Source organism: Myotis lucifugus, unplaced genomic scaffold (assembly GCF_000147115.1).
Source record: "Myotis lucifugus unplaced genomic scaffold, Myoluc2.0 scaffold_8, whole genome shotgun sequence".
In the NCBI taxonomy this organism is placed as follows: domain Eukaryota; kingdom Metazoa; phylum Chordata; class Mammalia; order Chiroptera; family Vespertilionidae; genus Myotis; species Myotis lucifugus.
In genome coordinates this window covers 16,273,443-16,294,230 of record NW_005871056.1, presented here as the reverse complement: position 1 = coordinate 16,294,230, position 20,788 = coordinate 16,273,443, and the positions used below count along the sequence as shown (strand labels likewise).

The window sequence follows — 20,788 nt, the reverse complement described above, 5'->3', positions numbered from 1 at the left end:
TGTTATACCCCTGTCACTCAGTACCCTGCTATACCCCTGTCACGTCAATACCCTGCTGTACCCATCACTCAGTACATCACAGCCCACTGGCTGTCCTCCTTCCGGCTCAGAAAACACTAAACTCTCATCCTCCTCAGGGATTTTGCACTTGCTGTTCCCTTCCGTGGCATGTCCTTTCCCTGTCCTTGCATGGCTGGGGCCTTCTGACAGTCAGGTCTCTAACTCTCCAAACTGCGGAGGATGCCACCCACTCTCCGGCTCTCCTCTCTCTCGCTCTCCATTGTTTCTTTAGAAGCTTTTAGAAGCAAATATAATAGTCTCATGAGCGAAGCTGGGCCCACGAGGCCATCTTGTCCTGTGCACTGTCCTGTCGGCCCCTTGCACCGTGCAGGGCTCGTAGTGGACGTGAGTATTTGTCCCAAGGTCCCCGCCCCTGCGCAGTGACACTCCACATGGGTCTGTGGACGGTGCCGCTGCACAGAACCCTCGCAGCTAGTCCACAGTGAGAAGTGCAGCTGCTGAGAATAAATGTGGGGAAAGTTTTGTAGCGATTGACATCCAAGGGTGTGATCCCTGTGGTCAGACTCCTGTGAAAGTCTCACGTGACAGGTGCGCCTTCTCATCACGTGCAGGGGCCCACAGAGCTCTCTGCGGTCGGTGGGAGAGCCAGCCCAACACCTGCCCCTCACCACAGAGAGTCTGAGCAGCACAGCTCCGATCTACGCAGAAGAGGGGCTACCCCCTTTAGGTGAAGTGGACAGAGGCACAGATTGCTTTTTAAAGCTATATTTTTGAGAGGTCTACCTTAAAAGAACACTTCAGCATTTGTGAGCTCAGCCACCCTGTGGGGTAGGAATTATTTTACATGTAAGGAAACTCAGGGTAGTTAACTGGCCTTCGCCAGCTTGAGGGACTGGGCAGGGGCAGGTCCCGGGCCACAGAGGGCGGCGCCAACAACAGCAGCGCCAGGACGTGCCGGCCGGTTCCGAAGGCGGGTCTGCCTCCGGTGCGCAGGTCTGGGTAAGCCATCCAGTGGGCCTCTGAGATGTCAGTGGAAACTGACGCGAGCAGCTCTTAAAAGGGCTGGCTGTGGGCGCCAGGAGCTGGCTGGTGAAACCCCCCAGGGCTGGGCCCCAAACTAATCAGAGGACGGCACCGTTGGGCCATGGTTAATGCTGGCTCATACACCACATGGTAGACAGGCCCCTCTGTCAGACCTGCATCTGGCCTGCCGAGCAAGTCACAGTCTTGAGATTGGACGACTCTCCCTTCCTACTCAACTTCCCGACTTTGTGTTTTAATTCCCAAATGGTGGGGACTGATTATATTTGGGAAATGGGACCAAATTTTGCTGTCATCCTTCCCAACCGGAATTAAAGCCAGAGGACTCCTTAAGCCTGATGACCTGGTCACAGTAAACCTAGTTGCTAATATCTATTGAGTACTTACTGTGTGCCAGGCACTATCCAGGCACAACCTCACCTAATTTTCCAACCTTCTTAGGGATGTACTGTTATTCCCCCCAGCTACAGTGGGGGAAACTGAGGCTCAGAGGGGTAGCCAGATGCCCCCCAGCTGATTTAAATGGCAGAGACAGGTCTTGAAGTCGGGGCTCCCTGACTCCAAAGCTTGGGCTGTTCCCTGCCAGGCCAGGCCAGGCAAACTGGGCAGGTGGAAGGGGAGGCAGAGAGACGGCGCCCAGCTGGGGCTTGGAGCTGGAACAGGAACACAGGGTCCCCGGGAAGGAAAGCTGCCTGTCCCCAGGGCCCCGGCCAGGAGCCCATGAGCTCTGCAGGCCACAGACACCTGTGGCCAGGACAGAGCCATGAGAGGGCACTGTGGGTGCAGGGCTCGGCCACTGCTCCAGGCTTCCAGAGTTTATTTGTAAAGCTGAGCAGGAAGGGGTGCAGCCCTTGAAGGCCAGAGCCACAGACATATCCCGGGACCGGGGAATCCTGGCACCAGACGATACAGACCCAGTCCACCCACCTGACATGATGACAAAGGGAGACCTCCCCAGCGATGGGGGGACATGTTTTTCTCTGCAAATCATCCGTCTTCCAGAGAGGCGGAACAGAGGGGGCTGAGACCAAGCTGCTGAGTTCAAAGCTGCCTCTGCCACAGACCAACCGTGTGACTCTGGGAGATGCTTAGCCTCTCTGCGCCTCAGTTTCCCAAGAGGCACTATGAGTACCTTCCTGCCAGGGGTGTTGTCAGAAGTAAACGGGTTCACGTACGTAAAGCACCTAGAAGAGCCTGGAACTTAGTAGCCGCCACGTCGTAGCCATTCCCATCATTCCTTAAACCACTCGGCTTAGGGAGTGGGCGGCCGTCATGGAGGAGGTGACTCTCCCAGGAGCGGAGTCAGCCCTGCCACTGAGGCTGCCTCACCCCCCGGGCAGAGCGCGCCAAGCTCTCATTTCCCCTTCTCCAAACTCCTTCCTTCGGGCCTGGGAGCAGGGCAGGCCCCAGGCAAGAAATGGGAAGCGCTGGTGTGGGCGTTTGCCTCCCAGGGACTGTCCCTGCCCAGCCTGTTGGTCGTGGGACTCTGCTTCCCTCTGGATGGTCTCATCCACTCCCCCAACCCACTGTCCCCAGAAAGGCCCTGGCCTTCAGGGGTCCTGCTCAGACGCACCCAGGAGGACCTGTGAAAGGGCTTACTTCCAGGCCCCTCCAGATTCCTAAGTCCGAGCCTCTGGGTGGTCTCCCAGCGAGTCCTATGCAGCATAAAGTTAGAGACGGGGTTCCTCAGACCTGCCTGTCTGGCCTGTGCTGGAAGCCACCGGCAATCTCATTCTGGTCAAAAGAAAAACCATGCATCACCCTGGTCTTCCCAAGACTGGCTCAAGGATAAGCCCTTCCTAGCCAGGTAGTCAGCTGTGTGGCTCCATAGAGATCCTTGTTCTGCCACATGTTGGGTAAAGGATTGTGGCCTCTTTGGCCAACAAGAACCCATCACCCCCTGGGCCCCTTTCATGGGCTGTAGACCCAGCTGAGTGCTGCTGCTCATCTCTCTCTTAGCCGTGGTGGAGGTCAGGTGAGTCACCACAGGCTTCTCACACTCGCCAAGACCATCATGATCGTGCAGTCTACTCTGAACTTTGCAGAGGAGAGAACTGAGGCCCAGAGGGGTCGGCACTCTCTCGGTCTTACACAGAGAGCAGCAGCAGGGCTGGAGCTGGAAACCCAAGTTTCCTGACACCCCAGGACTCTGTCCACCATGCAGGCCATCTCCCGCATCCGGGAAAGCACCGTGAAAAGTGTTAGGGTCTGTGCAGGGATTGGCAGGGGGTGCTGTGAGCCCACAGTGCCAGAGGCGCCTCAGCTGGTGTCCCTGGAATCCAGGGCAGAGCCATGGCCACCATTCAACTGGTGAGTCCCACAGGAACCCAGGTCTCCTCCTCCGCTTTTCTAAAAACACTCTTATCCAGAACTCATTTATGATGAAACTCAGCATACACCAGGCTCTGGACTAGTACCCCCACCCAGCTTCCTCACCCCTGCTCCCTAAAAGCAGACAACGACTGCTCATTATGAATTGCAGTTGATTCACACAGTCCCCAATGATGAGATATAAGGCAGGCAGGTTCTAAAACAGTAAGTTCGGCAGCAGCCACCTGGGCAGTGGAAATCAAGCAACCTGGTGGTGTGTCAAGGTCATGCCCAAGGTCAGACACAGAAATGGAGAACAGTTGTCAAGGATAAGCACTTTGCCTTTCGCAGTTTCTCGTGCTGCGTGGCTCTGACCTTTACTTCCCCCTCTCTCCCATCCCCAGGACCCACCCAACTAGAAGATTTCTGTTCATTTATTTTTTTTCTAAAAAGGCCAAATTGGTGGTTATCTCTGAACATATTAATATTCAGATGGCTACCATTCATACCCATGTGGAAATGTTACTGACTTCAGACCTTATTGATTCTACTGTTGGAAGGTGTCTTTGCAGATTTTTAAATTAATAAACCATGAAAACCCGTGCATCCATAATGATTTAATTATATTTTTCCAAGAAAAGCAATTTTAAACTAGATTGACTTTTTAAAAATTAGGCATCAACATGAGATTAGTAAAAATACTCCATTTTGAAGGAAACAAAATCCATGTCCCAAAGCCAGCAAATCTAAAATGAACACCTGCTTACGTCACACCATTCTCATCAAGGAAGTGACCTGTGACCACCACTTGGGTGTCACCACTCCTTCCCTGGGAATCCTTGCGTTCGGCCAAACCCTGAAGAAGCTGGAGGAGGTTCCCCAGTTCTCGGGTCTCTCCTGGGGCTGGAGAGTCACGTCGGTTTCTCCCCCTGCCCAGGGCCTGCAGTACATGGAGCTCATCCCAAAGGAGAAGCAGCCGGTGACGGGCACCGAGGGCGCCTACTACCGCCGCCGCCAGCTCATGCACCAGCTCCCCATCTACGACCAGGACCCCTCTCGCTGCCGCGGACTTTTGGAGAACGAGCTGAAACTCATGGAAGAATTTGTCAAGCAGTATAAGAGCGAGGCCCTCGGCGTGGGAGAGGTGGCGCTCCCGGGGCAGGGCGGCTTGCCCAAGGAGGAGGGCAAGCAGCAGGAAAAGCCGGAGGGCACGGAGCCCACCGCCCCGACCACCAACGGCAGCATCGGCGACCCGACCAAAGAATACGTAAGTCTCTCCCAGGCCGCGGGCTGCTGCAGCCGCTGGGCAGGCCTCCTCCCTCCTCCCTGAACTCGTGCATGCAGTCAGGCCCCCAGCAGCGATTGGTGCTCATTCACTCTGTGCCTGGCACTGTCCCGTGGACAATAACACAAGGTCATGCCCTCCACAGTCTCTCTGTCCAGTGGCAGTCACGGACAACCACACTGTGGCAGCTTAGGGAAAGGGCATCTACGCTTGCTTCAGTGAAGGTGGGTGTGGGTTAGGAGCCCAGGGCCACGCTGGCCTCAGAGCTAGAAGCCGCCCAGGCCCTAAAGAGGTGAGCAGGTGCCGTGAAAGGTGCCGTGAAAGGCCCAGAGAGCAGAGCGGAGGCAGAAGATGGAAGGAAATCCCGTGTGATTAAAGGCAGGGTGAGCTGGGGGGAGGCAGACACCAGGCTGGCCAGGTCAGCAGGGGTCGCTTCCCGAAGAGTCAGGCCATCCATCCATCCATCCGTCCATCCATCCCTCCGTTTGTCCGTCCATCCATCCACCCATCCATCCCTCCCTCCGTTCATCCATCCATCCATCCATCCCTCCGTCCATCCATCCATCCATCCGTCCATACATCCATCCCTCCATCCATCCATCCATCCTTCTGTCCGTCTATCCATCCATCCATCCATCCATCCATCCATCCATCCATCCATCCCTCCGTCCGTCCATCCATCCATCCTTTCATCCCTAAGTGCTGATCAGCCTGTGCTGTTTGCCAAGCTCAGGAAATCAAACAAGCAGCATACTCTCCCCACATGGGAGAAAGCCCTGTCTTATGGCTTCACTCCAAGTGCCATGGGGGTTGTGGCAGGCTCCCCGGGAGGTATCGTGGGATCGGAGCCCTGCTTCTGAAAGCTCTGAGCCAGAGTGAGGGTGATGTACGGGGGGCGGGGAGTGGGGGAGGCGATCCTCTGGAGGCTGTTTGGGAACACACAGAGGAGCCAGGGTCTGGGTGGTGGAAGCCTCAGGGTTGGGTTTGCCCCCCAGGAAGTGAAAGGACCAGCATGAGACTGCCGTTGCTGAGTTTCGTGGCTGCCAGCTCCCTTCCACCTTTTGCATCATCCCCCTCCACCAAACCCCTCATCAGTCAGGTGGCCTCAGGCTTCCATTTGACATTTGGAGATAGAAGTACATGGTCCTCAAGCAAATCACCTGGCTTGCTGGGAAGAGGCTATAGTCACTGTGTGAGCCAGACACCCAGGGCAATGCCAGCCCAAATGGCCCTGTCCTTACTGCTGCATTGACGCAGACTCGTTATCTCAAACCGAGGCCTGCCTCTCCCACCCCCGTGCTGTTGGCGTGTCCATCTAGGATTACCATCTAATAAACTGTGTTTATCTGAGAATTAAGACAAAATAACAAAACTTACTTTCTCTACCACACATTTGGGGGTGATGCTGAAAAGACCCATTTCTCAGGAGGACGACACGTCCCAGGGACTTTAAAATTAGATCCTGTTTTATAAACAAATCTCCTCCCGACGCTGCCTTCTTTCCACCCTCAAATAGCTATTTGTCCTTAGGATTAATCCTGTGTGATTCCAAGTTGGAAGGCGACTTCTTTAAGTCGTTGTGACATTTCCCAGTTGCCATTCCTGAGAGACAGATGTTGATCTAAGAACGTATTTTCTCTTTGCCTCAGCCCCATGTTTCGTTCAGGGTGGAAGTGGGGCAAAGGTGGCTCGGGATCCCAGGTCCCTGCCCACAGTCCACTTTCGGAAACACTTCTGACACTTAGGAAGCGTTTAAGCAAGACCAGACAGTAAATGGCAGATTCCACAGTGAGAAAATAAAGTAGGGACTCCAAAGGAAGCCACTTGTGACTGGCCTGGGCGTTGTCCTTCGTTCCCCCACCCCCAGTCTTAATGCAATAACCAATTATGTGATCAGCGGCTGCAGGTCTGTCACCAGCGCTAGAGGCTGAGGTCTTGTCTTGTTCATCTCTGTCGCTGCAGCCGTGCCTTTGATAGACATAGCAGGTGCTCAGTAAATATGTGATCCATGAAGGAGTGAACAAATTCATAAATGAATGAAAGTTCAAACTAAGTTGAGCCTGGAAAGATGGGGACAACCTGGATGGCCATGTTGCCTGGGGGAAGGAGGAGATCTCAAGGTCACGTTTATAAGCACCTGGTCCGAGCCAAATGCAATGCTCACTCTCAGGGTCTTTGTTTAATCTGAACAGTGGCCTGGTGGGGTGAATTTCACCAACCCCACTTACAGAGGAGTGGGGAGATTCAGAGAGGAGAGGTAATTTTTCCAAGGCCCCCAGCTGCTAGGTAGAAAAACATGGATCTGAAAGTCTTTCTGGAGATATGAAACCCTGCTTGCCATCTGTTCCAGGAAGAAAGGAAGCTGCTGCTCTTCTTTAACTCCCTCTTTATCTCCTTGAAGCCAGTGAGCAAATCCTGTCAAGGTAGCCAGATAGCCCGCCAGGCCATAGACCGTGTGTGCCCAGCAATGCCAGGTTTAGTGTGGACATGGCTGCACTCCCTGAGCGGTTCCGCCTTACCCCAGCGGGTGGCCGCACTAGGTAGACCTGGGGGCTGGCCATCCTGGGTGCTGTGCCCTTGTTGTTTCTCATAACAGGGCAGTGTGGGCAGGTGCCCAAGGCAAGAATCAGGTGCAAGGTCTGATTTCTGCTCCCCTGATGAGGGCAATGAACTTGACTCGAAGTGGTCAGGGCATTCAGTTTAACCTGGGGGTGAGGAGGAAATTGTAGGACTCGGTCTGATAACCCAAATCCAGAGTTTTATGGAGAAAATGGAGGTAAAAGGGGAAGCACGTGAAACTACTATACTAGAACTGTATTGGTAACATTTCGCCGTTTATCATCCTAATAGTGGTCATTATTACTGCTGCTAATAGCGACGGTTTAGTGGGCATTGCTGTGAGGGAGTGCTGAGCTCTGCCGTGTCTGACGTGTCTGAAACTCCCACTCCCAGGGGTTCAAACCAACTGACAGACCCCAGTCCATCCTTCCTGCTTCCAAAGGCCAATTCCTCAGAAAGCTAATGCAGGGGTCAGGTGGCCATGTAAGTTTGGGAGGCCTCAGAGAGAATAAAAACGAAGGGCTTTTCTAGGCTAAAGCAGTGGTTCTCAAACTAGAATCGCTAGAAGGCTTGTTCACATTCGAAGGACTGGGTGCCACCAGTGCTCCCTGCTTAGGAGGTACAGGCGGGGCCTGAGCATCTGCCTGTGTCATGAGCCCTCGGGGTGATGCCGACACTGGCCTGGGGGCCACACTTGGAAAACCACGGCTAACGAGTGTTATCAGTGACCTTACTATCAGCTCAGCAGAAGTGGCATCAGCAGTGGGTCTGTGGTGAGGGTCCGGGAGATGATAACCAGGCATTTCCTGGATTTATGTGGCCTCCTGGCTTAGGGCGTCCAACTTGGAGAAGGCTACACATCAGTCTCACATTTTCTGAGTTGCCATGGGGAGTTCTGGAAACACAGGCACAGCATTTAACACACTGTTTACACCAGACCCTGACCCCCGTGTCCTTGACCACACGACACTCAGCAATCAGGGGCCACCAACCAGCTCCCACTTCGCTCTGTGCTGCGCCCCCGCCGGCACTGGGGGCCAGTTCTCCTGGGAGCTCACCTGGCTCCAACCTGGTGCAGCTCAGCCTGTCACAGTCATGACCTTCCTCGGGGACCTTGGGCGGGGCTCAGGCTCTGGTGAGCAAGGTCAGCTGCCCGCCTCCTCCACCAGTGTCCTTGGAGGAAAGGCTCATCCAGACCAGAGGAGCCTCGCCGCCAAAGCCTTTCCCAGCTCGCCCGTGTGGGATTCCCACCCTCGGGCTGAGTTCCGAGTGAAGCCAGGTAACGGAGGGCCAGCCTCAAGGGCCGGCCAGGCTGTGGGGACAGTGCCGTCTGAGCCCGACCCATCCTTTCGGCCAGAGCTGCCCAGTCATTCGGATCTGAGCAGAGTTCGCAAATCTGCACCCCCAGCTTTCGACCCCCAGGCCTTCGGGCGACCTAAAATCAGCCGTGGCACATCTGAGATGACCCAAGGGCTGTGGCCGCCCACGCGGACCGCAGAGCAGTGCGCTAAATGTGTTACTATGAGACTGAGGTTAGGAGAGGCAGACACCACAGGTGACAGCATGGCAGAAATATCCCAGACACTGACACACCCCCTTGTCCCGTCCAAATCATGCCCTTTCAATCAGTGAGGCCAATTAAAAACCCCAAAATGTTTAGCCTCCCTCTTGCCCTCATTTGCCCACTACGTGCTTGTGGATGGGTGGGAACTCTTTACTGCACAGCAGGCCCATTCTTCTCTTTGAATCCCCCTAACAACCAGCTAGAGATGTTACAGCCATTTCACAGATGTGGAGCCTGAGTCACAGGGAGCTTAACTGACTTACTGATGAGAGATGTGGCTGGGACTGCATCAGACCAGTGGATTGTGAGAACTCCTGGGTGGGGCCCAGCAGGGTGGGTACACCAAGGCAAGGGGGGTGTATTTCGGTTTCGGGGGTAAACAGCAGTGTTTGGAGTAACTCACAGCCCAGCCCAGTGGATACTTTGGGGACCTCTTGTCTGGGTGCCAAGAACAAGGGAAGGACTTGCCTGCCCCACCCCAGTCCCATCCACCATGGGTCTTGGGGCTTCAAAGGGTTCTGTGGCCAGGGAGCTGCCAACTCCAGCAACCGGGACCCTGTCACACCAGAATGGGGACGCCCCAGACTCCCTTTCCAGGCCGCCCACTGCTCCCCACCTCTCCCACCTGGAAGGAGGCTATGGGTGTCTGTGCACCCCGCGGACAGTGACCTTCCTGCTCTGATTGTTACCATCTCCCCCAAACCGTTTCCCTGCATTTAGGGAGCTAACTGGATATTCTCTCAGAAATGGGATCTACAGATTTCCTGGGCATGGTCCTTTCGCCCAGGCATTTCCGCCCTTCCCTACACCCCACACTTGTAACTGAAGAAGGGGGAAAGGAAGCCAGAACATAACATTTACTGCAACCTCCACCCTTCGGTGTTTCTTATTCTGCCCCCAGACCTTGCCCACATCCCCCTTTATCAGGCCAAGCCCTGCCAAAAAGAGTGACTCAGAGGAGGGGAGTAGGTTGGGAGAAGGGAAGACCTTCCTGGAAGTTGTAAGGATTTGTTAGTTTGGTCCCCACCCTCCTCTTCCCACAAGAATGCAGAGGAAAGAATGCAGAGGAAGGACTGGCGTGGGCCCCGCCCTCCCCGGAGGTCTGCCTCTCAGATGGAGACTCAGCAGCTGGCAGCTCAGCCGGACTCCAGCCCCAACAAGGGACATATTTGTGGGCAAGGGACTTCCAAACTCTGTCCGAGCAGATGTTTGGCCCGTGGGCTTGGCACGCTGGCTTGCCTGCCAGCCCCTCTCTGGGAATATGAAACCACTGCCCGCCCCCCACCTTGTGCCCATCTGAGCTGGAGGACAGGAGGGTCCCAGGCCCGAGAAGCAGCCCCGAAAAATCACCATGGTTACCAGGCTCCTCAACATCTGCCTCCCTCCTCCCTGTGGTGGAAATATTTTAATAACAGTAAAGGAGTTATTTTTTCACAGAAAATTCCCTTGATCCCACTTTTTATTCTTGTAAATACTTTTCCATGTTGCCACAGAGGCCTCACAGGCATTTCTCTTCTGAAGTGGACCGCATAAGATTCCATTGACTGAAAGAGGGATTGGCAAACTTTTTCTGTTAAAGGAAGAGAGTGAATATTTTAGACTCTGCAGCCACACGGTCTCAGGCACAGCTACTCGCCTGTCTTTGTAGCACTAATGCAGCCACAGACAATGTCAAAACCGATGAGGATGGTTGTGTTCCAATAAAACTTTATTTGCAGACACAGGCAGTGGGCTAGATTTGGCCCATGGAGGTAGTTTGCTGACCCCAGAACTAGAAGAAGCATAAGAAAATAATTTTTTTATGAATAACTTTGGCTTTATCTGATTTTATTTAGCGATTATAGGTTAATGGAAGATGGGGATGATGATGATGAAAATGATGATGATGTTGTGCCAGGCACTGAGCCAGGATGTACGTAGTTATTTTATTTAATCCGAAGAATTATCCTACAAGGTATATGATCCCCTCCTTTTTGAAGACTAAGATATTAAGAGAAGTTCTTAGCCAAGTTAAACAGTGTTTTCAAACTTAGCCAAGTTAAACAGTGTTTTCAAACTCCAGGTCACAACCTATCAGTGGATAGTAAATCAATTTAGTAAATTATAACAAAACACAGAAGTGCTTCGGGGGTGGTAACTATTTTTCTGGGAACCTTTCGTCTCCGGGTGTGATGTGCACATGTGTGTACTACCTCGGGCCATACCATGCATTTCCTGCTCTGGATCACAGACCAAAAGAAACACGAGAAAACATAGTTAGGAAACTGTCTAATGACCTCGCTGGGGAGTGGTTAAATCAGACTGGAACTCGGGCCTGCCTCATCCCACACCCAACACAAACTATAAAGACCAGGCACTCCGGCTGCCGGAGCCCCACGCCGAGCTCTGTGCCAGCGGCTGCCTAGCGATGACCTCGTGGAAGGCTTCTCCCTGCTGGGCAGCCCCTTTGGCAGAAGGTCCGCCGTTGCCCACACACTAATAAGCAAAGCTGGATTCGAGAACGCCCAGGCCGATGGTCTCCTTACAAGAGAAGCGTTATGAGCCTTCCTGGTTCCCTCTTCCCCTCCACCAGACACCAGCCAGAGAGACTCAGTTAGAAGTGCCTCCATCAACACACAGGAGGGCTTCTGGGATAGAAACTGCTTTCCTGGGGACCTTTTGTCTCCAGGGTGTGTGTGCGCATGTGGAATGTGCCCCATATTCAACCATCGGCCCCAAGGACGTGGGAGGCCAAGGGGTGGCCAACCACAGTGACCTCACATGTAAAGCATTTCCCACGAGCAGGGCCTGCCACCTGCTTCAGAGGAGGAAAGCGAGGCTCCATGAGGTGGGTGACTTGTCTGAGGCTGAGCAGTGACGAAGCTGTGGTAGAGGCCTCAGTCCAGAGGCCATGGTCCTAAGCATGGCACCCAGCCGGCCTGCCCTGCCCAGGCAAGAGCCTCAAGAGGGTGAGAGTTATGGGGAACAGAATGCAACAGGGTAAGGAAGCCAGAAATGACCAGGAGCCAGGAAAGAGAAGGGAGGAGAGGAGAGGAGAGGAGAGGAGAGGAGAGGAGAGGAGAGGAGAGGAGAGGAGAGGAGAGGAGAGGAGAGGAGGAGAGAAAAATAAACACTGACTGGGATACGTAAGTCTGCAAAGCAACGATGGTGAACAATCACCATAAGAGGAAATGAGAAGATGCTGTTTATAAGTGAATTGGGGAGCATTTGTATTGGAAAGGACCCAGGGCCGAGTGCAAGGCCTTGTGCTAATATTTACTGTATTGTACTGGTGCGACTTTCACAAGGCACTCCGGGTTCAGGCTGGGTAGGCCTTTGGATAAGAGCCGTCCAGAGGAGACAGTGGGATGGGACAGGACTCTGGCAACCCTGACGGAGAGATTACCGCTGGTTTAGAGGGTTCTCCGTATCTGCCGATCCCTCTCTGAAGGCCAGCGAGGCTCGGTCCTTAGAGACAGTTCTTTGGCCGTAACTCTTGGCCACCGGCCTTATTCTGCTGTTGCCTAAAACTCTGTGTCTTGACTACGTCCATGACAGAAGTCTTCAAAATCCCTTGTGCCCACACCTGATGGTCCCGTTACCTAAGGCTAACCATCAAACCTCCCCGGGATGCAGAGCAGGGGTGGGGAACCTCTGCCGAGGGCCGTTGGATATTTATAGCATCATCTGAGGGCCATACAAAATGATCAACTTGAAAATTAGCCGCTATATTTGGTCAAACATTTAATGAACTCATCCCTACGGCCTTGGCAGGGCCGGACCAAATGACGTTCCCCACCCTGGTGTAGAGGCTTAAAACAATAACCTCTGTTGGCAATGAAGGCAGGGCTCGATGGGGAAAGCTTATCGCTGTCCTGTCCCCGCGGCATCAGCCAGAGCAGCTCCAGGCTGGGGCTGGACTCCTCTGACTCACACGTCTGGCCTTGGTGCTGGGAAGACGCGAGCAGCTGGGGCTGGGCCAGCCGTCCGCTGCTGTGTCTTCTCCACTGGGTCGCCCCAGCCTGGAGGCCTCAGGACCTCTCCTGCCTGCGCTGGGCCAGGGTGCGTGCAGTGACAGAGGGAGCCCATGGAGGCTGTGTTGCCTTTTCTGACCTTCCTCGGGCATCTAAGAGATCCCTTCCATCGGACAGAAGCCAGCCATTAAGGCAGGACCACATTCACAGGAAGGGGCTCAGACACCCCACTGGTTGGAGGAGGGCCCGAGAATTTGCAACATCATTTTCACACACCCAGGGACCCCAACCCTGCAGGGGTCTTAGTGGCTGAGGTGAATCTAAAATGCACCTCAGCTTTCTCACAGCAGGTGATTTTACAGGTTACAAAGGCCCAAAGTACGGGACTTTCAAACTTTCAGTTACACCCTCTTCATTAAGAGGCTGGTCACCAGAGCGGGGACAGGGAAGACCTTCATGGCACAGGGAAAAGGTCATGTTTGTGCCGCCTGTGACAGGTTTGTGCCACACGTCCTCCCCCCGGGGGAACAGTCTGCAGACTGAGTGTATGGCAAACATTGGAAAGGGTCTCATGAAAAAACTCTGATTTTTATTGTATTTGTTTAGAGAGAGAGAGAGAGAGAGAGAGAAACATCAATGTGAGAATGGAACATCGATTGGCTACCTCCTGCACCTCCCTCTACTGAGGATTGAACCCAAAACCCGAGCATGTGCCCTGACCGGGAATCACACTGGCAACCTTTTGGTGCATAGGATGGTGCCCAACCCATTGAGCCCCCGTGGCCAGGGCACAAACTCTGATTTTAGATAGCAGCGAGTATGTGTAAGAACCAACTGATATGCTAATGACAAGTGCTCTTCTCTAAGCTTTCCAACACAGTCCCAGAGGACTCCTACTTGACCACACTACCTCCTTCACAGGCAAAGTAGCCTAGGAGTGGCCACATCGGGCTTTCTTAAAAATAGCCTAGAATTGAAGCATGCCAGGAATTCTAATTGGATTTTGCTGAACCCGAATCAAGTTGGTGATACCGTTTTTGCTGGGTTTCTTTATAAGATCGTTCTGAAACACTCTATGACAGTGGTTCTCCCGACCCCATCAGCATCCCCTGGGAACGGGCAAATTCCTATGCCCCATCCCAGACCGACCGAGTCAGACCCTCTGGGAGGGGCCCTGCGGTCTGTGTGGACAAGCCCTCTGGGGGAGGCTGGGCAGACTCCAGACTGAGAGTCACTATCTAAGAGACGGTCGGGTTGGAGCGAGATCAGAGCAGGCCCACCAAGCCAGGCACTGGTTGTAGCTGAGTCTGGGGTTGTCCCAGACAGTGAAACGCACACAACTCGGAAGGAATCCTGGGCCTCCTCACCCAGCGCAGACCCCGCCTTCAGCCTGTCTCTGTCACCGTGGGAAAGTGCTAACTCCTCTGAGCCTCGGCTTCCTCATCTGTGAGGGGGGCTGGGGCAGGGAGTCACAGGAGGTTTTAGCTAGTGATTGTTGAACTCCCACCAAGTCCACTAACTGTGTTATCTCATTTCATCGGGCAACAACCCTGTGGTGTTGTTAGTATCACTAGTAGTATCCTCATTTGACAGGTGGGGAAACTAAGGCACAGAGAGGCTGGGTAACTTGCCCAAGGTCACACCTCTCAGCCACCTCCCGCACTTTAAAGATTGTAAACCACGGCACCAAAGATGATCGAAGTAGAAGTTTGTCCAGAGACAGCTGGGGCTGGGATTGCAGGACCCCAGCAGGCGAGGCATTCTGACCCTTGGAGGCCAGCCTGCCCCTGGTGGCCGGGGGACCAGCAAGGTGACAGTCAGGACAGTCGGCCCCAACATTCTTTGCGACGACAGGGAAAGAGGCACAGAAAACAGCTCAGAAGCAAGAAGGAGTAAATTGGTTCCCGACACGTGCTGACAGGGCTCATTACCCAGACATCTTACTTCCATAAAATGGCAGCGGCACTGTTTACTGAGAAGGGCTGGCTACTGTCAGCAACGCGGCCAGGAGCCAGGGATGCCAGGAAACAGCGAGGGAAGAGGCCGCCTCACAGAGGCCCTTGACAAAGGCCTTTCAGACAGCGGAGGAGCTGGGACCCAGCTCGAGAGCACGAATCCCTCCTCCTCCACGCTGCCGCCAGAATTCTCTCTCTACAGTGCAAACCAGCACGGCATTCCTCGCCTCAAGAACCAGCAATGGCTCCCCATCACCTCCAGAGTGAATCCCAACCCATGACCTGGGTTCAGAGCCACCCATGATCACCCCCAAACTGCTCTTCTGCCCGCGTATCACCCATTTCCTTCTCTGGGCCACGGGTGCCTGCTGATGCCCTGAGGCCAGCCAGGCTCATCTGTGTCCCTCTCCCTCCCCACTGATGCATCGTGGTGATACCCAACCCGGTGTCTTGGGCCGACAGTCAGTCCCTCTGTGGGAGGAAAGGACTGGAAACTTCGTTCCGTGAAATTTAGAGAGCCAGAGAGACAGACAGACAACTCGCTTGGTACTCAGCAGCCCTTACCAAATAGTTGACACTTCCCAGCTACGCTGAAGAGATGGTGAGAATAAACGAATGCTGACTCATCACTCACTTTTGGTTCAGACTTCTGATGGGTTCCTGGCGAGCTGGGACTGGGTCGCGTGCGGCGGCACGGGGCTCCCACACCACTCATTCTTGTGGGCAGATCTGAAACCACAAACCCAGCCCGTTCTCAGCACCATCGGCAGGCGTCGGATCAGTTAACAGTCCTTCTCTGGATGTTCATCCAACAGCCACTGTGCTCAGGGACGGCACGTGGACACTGTCATTTGGTTCTCTTTCCCCACCTTCCACCGTGTTAATTTTTACTTCCTCTTCAGGCACAGGGGGATAGTAGGTATGTGATTCAAGTGCTTAAATTAAGAACACTAAGTGAGTAGGCTCTTCACACATGCCTACTCCTCTCTATGTGGCAAAACAATAACTACTCCCATGGGAACTGACATGTAACTGCTGCTTAGTAACACAGGGTTCTCCTCCGAGGCCAGGTCAGCAAGTGTTTTGTGGAGAAGGCCAAGTTGCAAATATTTCAGGGGTTGTGGGCCAAGATCCAAATCGACGAAGTCATGTGGGTACTTTATGTAACAAGAGAGAAAACAAATTTCCACCATATTTTAAATATGTGTCATTCAAAATACAGTTGATCCTTCAACAACACAGGTTTCAACTGTTTGGGTCCCTTGCAGTTCAAACCCATGTTACTCCAGGGTCGACTGTATTTTCAATCCACCGTTGGGAATCCAAACGTGCAGAGGGCCATTTTAAGTTCTGTGCCACTTTTCCACTGTATGGAGTGTCGGTGCCCTCAACCCCCATGTTTGAGGGTCAACTGTATAACATTATCATTAAGCACACGTTTTTGTCATACAGGCTGTACTAGTCAGTGCAGGGTGTCATTACGGGGAACTGGGAATAGCACAGAGCAGGGGGCTTAAACAACAGGCGTGCATTTCCTCACCGTCTGGCGGCTGGAAGTCCAAGGTCCAGGTGCCGGCAGGGCTGGTTTCTGGTGAGGCCTCTTCCTGGATTTCGGATGGCTGCCTCCTCCGTGTCCTCTCGCAGCCTTTCCTCTGTGATATGCAGGAAGAGAGAGAGAGAGAAGTTGCTTATCTCTGGTCTCTCCTCTTACAAGGACACCAGTCCTGACTAGGGTCCCCCCTTTACGATCTAATTCAACCTTAGGTACCTCCTTAAACAGGGGTCCTCAAACTACGGCCCACGGGCCACATGCGGCCCGCCGAAAACATTTGTTTTTTTACTTCAAAATAAGATATGTGCAGTGTGCATAGGAATTTGTTCATAGTTTTTTTTAAAACTATAGTCCGGCCCTCCAACGATCTGAGGGACAGTGAACTGGCCCCCTGTTTAAAAAGTTTGAGGACCCCTGTCCTTAAAGGTCCTGTCTCCAAATACAGTCACCTTGTGGTTAGGGCTTCAACATGTGAATTCAACATAGAAATGTGGTGGAGACACAATTTAGTGCAGAACACAGATCTGCTCGTGAGAAGAACTGAATTATTTTTTTTGAGGAAAAAAAAAATTTCACTGAATTGGAGTTCAAACATAAAACCCATTCTCCTCTGGTGGGTCCTACAAGAACAGGCCATGGTCAGGTTTGGCCACAGCCACAGTTGTTGGCCACAGCAACGCCTGATCAACCTGTAGCGGAACAAACCTTAGCTTGAGACAAGTGTTCCAATCCCAGCTCTGTCTCCTGTCAGCTGTATGTTACTGAGCAGTCGCTCAATCTCTCTGAACCTCAGTTTTGCCATATCTTGGGGGGAAATAATGAATTCCCTAAAAGGAAGAGAGCTCCAGCAGGGGAAACAATTCCCTGGGGTTTCTGTAAGAGGTATTAGTGATAATGCAAGATCCTGAGCACCGTGCTGGACCCAGACCTGCCCTAAGGAAATGCTAGCCGCCGCCACCACCACCATCGTTGTCATCATCATCATCAGAGTTCTGTGGAGCAGGAGATAACTCCCAAATGACTCACAGGATTGTATGGATTGAGTGTGTACTCTGGGTAGGATGTGATGAGGCTGGCAATTTACCTCTGTGGTTTTCCTCCCAATTTAATGATAACATCAGACAAATCCCTACTGCGCAGTGCTCCTCCGAACTGTCAGTCATCACAAACAAGGAAAGTATGAGGAACTGGCACAGCAAAGAGGGGCCGAAGGAGACAGGACGACTACATACCATGTGGTGTCCTGGAGGGGGTCCTGGGACAGGAAAAGGACATTAGGTAAAAGCTAAGAATACCACAGACCAGGTAGCTTAGACAATAGAGATTTAAAGTTTGGACTTCAGTTAATAGTCACATCTATATTATTCATTAATCATGGCAAGTATACCAAATGAATGTAAGCTATTAATATGTGTCACAATTTTTCTTTAAATCTAAAACCGCCCTAAAATTTAAAGTGTATTGCAAAATAATCATCCATGGGCAAAAATCCCTTCCAAGTACGAGGTGGGCCAGTGGGTCTTCATGTAACAGGATGAAAGGCTGGCTGATATGCTTTCAAATCCCATAGTAACTGACTTTTGGGAAACTACCACTTTAATTTTAATGTAGAATCAAAGAAAACTATACACAGTTTGCTGGGAAGGCGATTAAAATACCCCTCCCTTTTCCAGCTCCATATCAGTGTGCGGCCAGATTTTCTTCATGGATTCAGAGAAAACAGCATCATGCAAAACATGGAAAGAGGAGGTGGTGGTCAGAACCCAGAGGCGCTTGTTGAGCGAGTCATTAAAGGGATTTGCAAAACTGTAAAGCAAGGCCACTCTTCTCACTACACTTTCTGTTTTGAAAAAATAGAATTATTTTTAATTACAAACGTTTATGTTAACATTCTGGTTTATTGTATAATGGATTAATATATAATTATTTAATGTTTTCTCAGTTTTAATTTCTCTTATGGTAAATATCAATAGCTATCACTCTATGAACCGAAGTTTTTATATTCTTTTTAAGAGTGTAAAGCGTCCTGAGAACAAAAAGGTTGAGAGTCACTGTGCTAAATAAGTATTTTATTTGGTCCTCACACCAGCCTCCTAAGTGGGCAATATGAACCCACTTTGCAGATGAGAAAACTGAGGAACGACAGTAACTTGCCCGAGGTCACCCAAGAAGGAAAGAGACTGGAGTTGAAGCTGGACCCTGTGTCCCTTTGCTCTCCTGACTACCTACCTTGTATCTTCGGGGTCCCCCCACCCCTCCAGGTCTGTGAGCTCTGCAAGGGAGTGGCACCCGCCGACAGCCCCGTGGTCTACTCGGACAGGGCCGGCTACGACAAGCAGTGGCACCCCGCCTGCTTCGTGTGCACCAAGTGCTCCGAGCCGCTGGTGGACCTCATCTACTTCTGGAAGGACGGTGCGCCCTGGTGCGGCCGCCACTACTGCGAGAGCGTGCGGCCCCGCTGCTCCGGCTGCGATGAGGTGAGAGCCAGTGCGGCTGCGCGGCGTGGGGCACCCCTGCAATCGCAGGGGAGGACCCAGAGGCCAAGGAGGGTGTGGCTTCACTGGAGATGTGACCCACAGAGAGCAAAACTGAGGCTCAGGCCGCACTCCATGCTCTCTGCCTGCTTCGCATCTGGAAAACGGGGCCAGTATTACTTTGCACGCCTAGGGTTGCTGGGATGGGTCAGATGCAGAGTGCCTGTCCGGCCTTGGCCTTGGCCCTTAGTAGGTGCTCAGAAGGACATGACAGGGGGTGTAACGGGAGGCAGGTACCTGGCCCTGCATCTAGTACTTGTGTGGTTACCCAGCTCCTGGGCCTCAGTGTTCTCCCTTAGAAAATGGGCAGGACCACAGTGCCCATGCCATGTTGCTATGAAGGTACAGGAGATACTGAGTGAAAATGCTTGGCATGGGCCTGGCCGAGTAACTAATAAATGGGGGCTGCTGTTAGTCTTAGGATAAAGGAATATAATGTGATATAACAATACAACGTTCATATCATATAATACAGTAGCTAGAGATGTTATGGGAGGGGTTTGACGCTCCAATATGGGTTAAGGCTAGAGGAACGCTAAGGTATATTAATAATGACAATAATAACTACTGTCATCATGCCTATGGTGACAGGAAACTCACTACCTTTATCATTAGGTGTCCTCACCGGGGTATTTAATATTATCTTAGAACAGCGGTTCTCAACCTGTGGGTCGGGACCCCTTTGGCGGTCGAACGACCCTTTCACAGGGGTCGCCTAAGACCATCCTGCATATCAGATATTTACATTACGATTCATAACAGTAGCAACATTACAGTTATGAAGTAGCAACGAAAATAATTTTATGGTTGGGTCACAACATGAGGAACTGTATTTAAAGGGCCAGAAGGTTGAGAACCACTGTCTTAGAGCGTAACTGGGGATTGCAATTGCCCCAAAGAGTGTCCCAGAGACTGGCTAAGAAAAACCTGCTGATGGCGGAGGCCTTTTCTTTCCAACCGAGAACCTACGATGCAACCGTGACTTTCACCAGACACTGTACTCAGTGCCTCCGATTGGTGTCCGAGTTCTCCAGGGAGGCATGTCAAGGTCAAAACAAGGTCAAGGACAGGCTGAACCACCATCCTCCAACCTGCCCTCAACACACTGTCTCTACCAGGTTCGTTTCCTCTGTTCTCCTCCCCAGATAATATTCTCGGAGGACTACCAGCGCGTGGAAGGCCTGGCCTGGCACCGGAAGCACTTCGTCTGTGAGGGCTGCGAGCAGCAGCTGAGCGGCCGCGCGTACATTGTCACCCAGGGTCAGCTTCTGTGCCCGACGTGCAGCAAGTCCCGGCGCTCCTGAGGGGCTGCCCGTCCACGGCCGGGACCCACAGGCGCCCACGGAGAAGGAAAGCCAGGTGTGGGGAGGCCATCCTCAGGGTCTGATGTGACAGCCAGCCGGCAACAAAACCTGCGATATTGTTTTCAGTGGGAATATATACGCACGTATATTCTAGGTTGGGTGGTGGTGGATCCTTGAGGGTCAATAGTTTCAAAGCTAGAAATGACCTGAGAAGTCTTAGGACGGAGTTTCTTTGTCTTTGTGGCTGTTGTGTCCCAGCTACCAACTAGAGACTCAGCTGGCATCCTGCGAGGGACCTCTGGGAGGAGTTTCCCAGAATGCAGTTCTGAGTGATGGAACCGCGTAGCTGTAGAGTGCGCGTGCTTTGTGGTGAGCCTGGGAGCTCCTCCGGGAGCAGGCTGGGATCCCAACCACCGTTTGTTGCCTCCTTTCCAATGGAATTTGAATTTTAAATAAAAACTTTTTTGGCATGATAAACAGCAATAAACATTGTATGCAGTCCACACACGCCCTTATCTAATTATTGACACGGAGGCTGTGGTTTCGTGGCACCCGTTTAGCCCGTTCCCTGGATGCTGGTGCTGGCACAGGCAGTGAAAGTGCCAGTGCGTCTCTTCGCCGATGGGTCTCATCTCGCTCTTTGCGGAATGTAGGTCCTTGGGGCAGGATCCCCAGCCCCCGTTTCAGGTTTCCCCAGATCCCGGATGGAA

General features: G+C 52.6%; 1 protein-coding gene across 1 annotated transcript in view; it reads left to right on the top strand.

Annotated features, from left to right (window-relative positions):
• LMCD1 (LIM and cysteine rich domains 1) overlaps positions 1-20,583 on the top strand; it is a 22,623-nt gene extending 2,040 nt beyond the window's left edge. The window contains 3 exon segments of the mRNA XM_014451397.2: positions 4,310-4,639; positions 18,502-18,717; positions 19,920-20,583. Of these exon segments, the coding sequence (XP_014306883.1) occupies positions 4,310-4,639; positions 18,502-18,717; positions 19,920-20,078 (705 nt within the window). The 3' untranslated portion in view covers positions 20,079-20,583.
• The last annotated feature ends 205 nt before the right edge of the window (positions 20,584-20,788 follow it).